This window comes from Clupea harengus, chromosome 22 (assembly GCF_900700415.2).
Source record: "Clupea harengus chromosome 22, Ch_v2.0.2, whole genome shotgun sequence".
Lineage (NCBI taxonomy): Eukaryota > Metazoa > Chordata > Actinopteri > Clupeiformes > Clupeidae > Clupea > Clupea harengus.
In genome coordinates this window covers 658,877-664,497 of record NC_045173.1, presented here as the reverse complement: position 1 = coordinate 664,497, position 5,621 = coordinate 658,877, and the positions used below count along the sequence as shown (strand labels likewise).

Here is a 5,621-nt window from a genome sequence, read left to right as displayed (position 1 = left end):
AGTTGGCTTTGCCACACCATACAATAGTTAATGTTAGTTATGCTCCCCATAGACAACGCACAACCTCTTGTAAGTAGCACGTAGTAAGAGGACTGTTTGACAGGTCCATACAGTACACAACACATCACCTTCTAAAAAAAAAGCCTATCGATGTATTTCACTGTTGCCAACGTAGTCCGTTGCAACAATGAAACCGTAACCTGACTCCATCTAGTGGTTATTTGGGGGGAAACAGGTGGAAGCATATAACCCCAACCGGTCGTTTTACTTCAGAAGATGTTTATATTCAGATTGAGAAATAGTCCTATATACATCCCCCAATGATGATAGACAGGCAGACATATTGCTGAGTTGATAAATAAGGGGGCGTGGTCTGCTGAATAAATCATTAAAAATGTTACCAATGCTGAGGTTCGTTTCCTCTCGTCTCCGTAACCCAGTACCCTACTTGGAAAGGGAAGAGTAAACACCTTTGTCACATATAAGCTTTTCAAGGTTCAATAACACGGGCAAAGGCAAACTTGGACTTGGACGTGTGCACAGAGTAGGAATTCACCCTGTAGCATATGGCAGCGTATCCCGTAAAAAAACCACATACGAGTTGTATAAAATGGGGCCAGGGTGTGACATGAAGTTCGAAGAGGAATGCGACGGACTTTCAGAAAAGCTGAACGATTTAACCGATGGCTCAAAGTTGGTTAAAGTGTATGTTTCTAAGCTGAGGGATAGAGCCGAGCAAGAAGCGAACTTTTCAAGTGAACTGGATCTATCAGAGCATTTTTTAGTTCGATTTCTTAGGGCTAGAGATTTTGATGTTGACCTATCGTTTAAGGTTGGTATGAAGAAGTTACTGTCTAAAAGTTCGAAAAGCCCTCAGGCTATTTTCCTGCGGTTCCCAGCCTTGTTGTTATGAAATAGCAAAAACAAATCAGCAATTGAAATAGGCCTCTGTAGCCTACAGCCCACAGGCTATTTACAGCCGTTTCATCAAAGCAGACTGGAAACACACGTTCTTAGCTGTAAACATATTATATGTATTTTGAATCCTATTTGTAATATTGAATTGTCTAAAGAATATAGCCTATACTGTTGGATAGCTTAATATAGCCGAAGAGATTCGAATTCCTTTCTGTTGCAGTAAGGATCTTTTTTTTTTTTACACCTGGCATTAAAATGCGTCTGGTATCCAGATTGTAGCCTATCTAGATATGATAAGATTAACCAGATTACATTTACACCTAGTAATAATATGTGTCTGGTGCATTTACACCTCTGCTTCCATGTGGTCAGGCACTATCAGATTGCAATTACCCAAAACGCATTTTAATAGCAGGTGTAAAAAGCCCCTATATTGAATATGCTTGTATCAGTCTACTGGCCTGTGGCGGTCAAACGTTAAAGGGCTTTTTACGTGCATTGGGGACAGACCCGCGCAAACGAGAGGAGGATGTGACACGAGCTGGACACAGGGGTGGGATCTCATTGTGGACACTGGAGACACATATTAGTAGCAGTGTAAAAAGCCCCTGCGAAAGTTTAACGGATTTGCAAATTGACAAAAAAATTAACGCATTCGCGCTGTCTTCCACAGCTACTGGTTAACTATTTCAAATGGAGAAAAGAGTGTCCCGAAATTGCAGCAAATCTGCATCCATCGTCAGTGTTAGGTCTCTTGCAAAACAACTACCATGGGGTTCTTCGATCTCGGGACAAAACTGGAAGCAAAGTTCTAATCTATCGAATAGGTGAGTTTGCTCCAAGTGTTAATATCGACAACATAGCCTACTCCAAGCTGTAATCACCTGTCTGTTTGTCGCCTCTGTGAATAAATGGCCAAGATGATTGTTATTGGTTCGTTGCTTAGGGCGTTGGAATCCTAAGAACTTCACTGCTTATGAAGTATTCCGTGTCAGCCTCATCACTTCAGAACTGATAGTACGGGAAACTGAAACCCAGAGAAATGGACTCAAAGCTATTTTTGATCTTCAAGGGTGGTGCTTTTCACATGCTCTTCAAATAAATCCCTCTTTGGCAAAAAAGATGTCGTCTGTACTTACGGTAGGTTTACTTGTTACCTTAAGGATATGACAGATGCAATGTTAAGGGATTCTGCAAAATGACATGTTGGTTGTTTGTAAGACTTGACTTAACTGACAAAATCATTAAGACACTGGCTTGTGGGAATATCATTTTAACACATTTAAACAATTGTCAAATTGGTGGGCTGAACAAGTCAGCTGATTTCCTGTAGGATATCTTTATTTTGAAGGCCATTCCATCACATTAATAGAAAACCTACTACATTATAGGCCTACCGTATTGGAATTACCATCACAATTGAGCTTATCACAAGGAAATGATTATAGGTCTAAGAGCAAAACTACTGACAAGAGGTCACATCAGCCTTTGATCATTTCTACTTTCTCTTCCTAGGACTCCTTCCCTTTGAAAGTGCGTGGGATCCATTTGATCAATGAACCTGTGTTATTCCGTCCAGTGTTCACAATGATCAGGCCATTCCTTCCGGAAAAAATCAGAGCACGGGTAAAATCCTAATGCTGTTATATACTCATATATAATATCACTGCTATTAACTTTATTTTGAAAACATGTCACACTGATGCCTTGAAATAGGCACTAAATGATGATAGACACTGATCAGAGATTGTTATTGTTCAAGCTGTCCTGCTTTCCTCTCTCATGCCTTCTCTCTCATCCATAGATTCACATGCATGGTAGCTCCTTCATGCAGAGCCTATGCGAGGTCTTTCCTCCATCCATCTTGCCCCCAGAGTATGGTGGTACTGGGCCTGCCTTAGAGGAGTTGTGTCAGGAGTGGACACACTTCATCATGGACTCAGAGGAGCTTCTCGATACACTGTCTATTTAGGGTTTAGGACTCCTAGATAGAATCATAAAAACATAAAGCATAATTATCCTCTTAACTGTTTTAATGTGCTTCCATGTGTATTCCCAGTTTGGGCCTTGTCTAGAACTGAGCATGATCATAATGGAGGTTGATCAAAGCTGTCCTTGTCCTTCACCACATGGTGTAAGTGTTTAACAATGGCGAAGGTCCAGTCAAATCAATGAAGTGTGAGTGTGAACATGATGGGATTTGTCAGTTCGCTGAATCATTTGGATTAGTCTGACTCTTTGACCTGATACCCTGGATCCTGTTACTCGCTGTGATGTTTTTAGCTGTGTATACTCACTTTGAAAAATACAAATTCAATTAGTATTACGCTTGTTTCTGTATTGTGATTAATTCTTGTTTATGTTATGTTTATGTTTATTCTATCCATTCAGAGATACAGTATGTCCGTATATCCTATTTCAGTTTGTAAATAACTAAAGAACAAGTGAATTATCTTGTAGGCATGAGCCTTCTCTAGGAAACAAACAATACTATCTGGATTTGGAATAAAATGTCAAATGTTCTGATTCTGATTCTTGTATGTGTATTTCGTGTGTGTGTGTGTGTGTGTGTGTGTGTGTGTGTGTGTACCTTGACACAGCAAGTACTTATTAGCATTCGTGACCTGAAACAAATTAATTCCCTTCAACTCTTGTTTTATGAAATTGCAGTGTTGGTAGAGGTTATTCATTTCTTGTCTTGGCCTTTCCACGCCAACGCAATGGAAGGAGCTTTAAAGCAGCAGTCGGACCTCCAGGATATCAGCCAAAACAGAGATCACACGTGTGTGTGTGTGTGTGTGTGTGAGTGAGTGAGTGAGTGAGTGAGTGAGTGTGTGTGTGTGTGTGTGTGTGTGTGTGTGTGTGTGTGTGTGTGTGTGGGAGAACACACACAAAGGGGAGCAAGGACAAGCAGATCTCAAGGGATGTCCACATATACACGACTGTTCAAAAGTTTGGAATCCCTGAGACAATTCTGTGTTTTTGAAAGAAAATACCTTAAACTTTCAGCTAAAATAACAAATCTAGATATTGTTTATGACTATGCTGTAATGGCTATCAGACATCCCACCTCTCCCGGAAGTTCCGGGTGTCTCCCACATATCGATAGCGGCTCCCTGGAAAGCATCATGAGGTCAAGGAAAGATGTGAAGTAGAATTCCTAAAGACCTAGGGAAAGACAGCCCAGAGAATCCGACTGGACGACTAAATATGCAAAGGCTGATGTTACTGACGTGGATCACGTTGATTGGTTGTTGGGTTGCTGCCGCAAGGAGTTGTGGGGCGGTGCTATCTCCTTGCCTTTCATAAAGGATGCTCCAGTGTACCCTGTGCTAAAGGAGATACGAAAGGGAGCATTGAAGCACCTCTCCTAAGCATTCAGAGAATTCGACCAGCTCTTGTTATGGCTGATACTTCCAGGTCATTTCACTCAGTTAGGAACCTTCCTAAGCCAAAGCGACTATCTGTGATGGATGGGACGTCTACATCATGGTCCATGATGGTCTACAAATGTTATTTTGCACCTCCAGAACAGGATACAGGAAATGGGGAACATTTTAGTATTATTTATTATTTACATGTTTATTACTTAAACACATATTTAAAACACTGAACTATTAAAGCGGATTCCATGAGTTAGATGTCTGACCCTTTCGGTCCATGTGGACGTCCCTCTCACTGGACAAGAGCAAGAGCTTAGAGAACCTTTCCTCTCCACAGCAGTTTCACAACTGAGCTCAACTAAAATGATTAAAGATGATACTTGAACAGTGTTTAATATGTACATCAGGAGGTCCCTGGAGCACACACAGAGAGAAGGTGAGGAGGAGGATCCAGGACCTCTCAGATTGGGACTGCCACCTATTTGATGTGATTTTGTCACTATCAAAATCTGTAAATACATTGTGTGTACTATTATACAGGGGCGTGGCCTGGCCTGGTCATCTGCCCTGAAGACCCTTTTCTTGAGCCTTGACCAGGCAAGACCAATCAGAGAGGCTTTACAGGAAAATATTTGGAAATGCTAATTATCTTCAATTGATGGGGTTACTATGCCAAACACTAAAAAGGGATGTACACATATGTTTTTACTGGTAAAGGAGTTGAAGCTAAACTGCAAACATCCTTTCATACTGAGCCAGGGAAATAAGGTGTGTAAATGTCTACAGGAGTTCCAAGTTATGAAATCATTCTTTTCTTTTCTTTTTTTAATAGGCTAGTTAGGCCATGCCAATTCAAGTGGAAACTCTATCACACTTCAGAAAATTGCGCAACAAAACATTATTCATGGAAAGTACAGTAATGTAATTAATTTCATTAGACCTACATACAACAAAATCAAATTTCATCACTTCCTGAACTGAATTTCATCACTTCCTGAACTGAATTTCAAGACTTTTTCAGGATTTCAATGACCGTGGGGACCCTGAATCCTACCTTCATAAACGTGACTGCCCAGAGACAGATTAGTTGTAATGATTTGGGCAAGTCAGGGGAATGTTACTGCCAAGACAAATCTTTCTTTGGTTACCGTAGGGTGTTTCGATAAGGCTTGTGTCCAAAGCCTTGCGCCCTCTCTGAATATTTTGAATTGAGGAAGAGAATTTCTTTTTAAGTGGCTTCATAGCCTAAGTCTTGGCAATGAGTTGACAGCAAGTCTTATCTATTAGAGATCCCAGTAAATCAACAGCAGGGTTAGGCCT

At 40.8% G+C, this 5,621-nt stretch overlaps 1 protein-coding gene across 2 annotated transcripts; it reads left to right on the top strand.

Annotated features, from left to right (window-relative positions):
• The first annotated feature begins 420 nt into the window (after nucleotides 1-420).
• On the top strand, nucleotides 421-3,444 carry ttpa (tocopherol (alpha) transfer protein). Of its 2 annotated transcripts, none has more exons than XM_012820264.3 (5): nucleotides 421-832; nucleotides 1,592-1,745; nucleotides 1,991-2,058; nucleotides 2,434-2,544; nucleotides 2,723-3,444. In XM_012820264.3, exons 1-5 carry the CDS (start codon nucleotides 611-613, stop codon nucleotides 2,888-2,890), a joined length of 723 nt encoding a protein of 240 aa, XP_012675718.1. In that variant the 5' UTR covers nucleotides 421-610; the 3' UTR covers nucleotides 2,891-3,444. The 2 variants fall into 2 exon arrangements, with proteins under 2 accessions (XP_012675718.1, XP_012675717.1); XM_012820263.3 differs by having other exon boundaries at nucleotides 424-832; nucleotides 1,865-2,058.
• The last annotated feature ends 2,177 nt before the right edge of the window (nucleotides 3,445-5,621 follow it).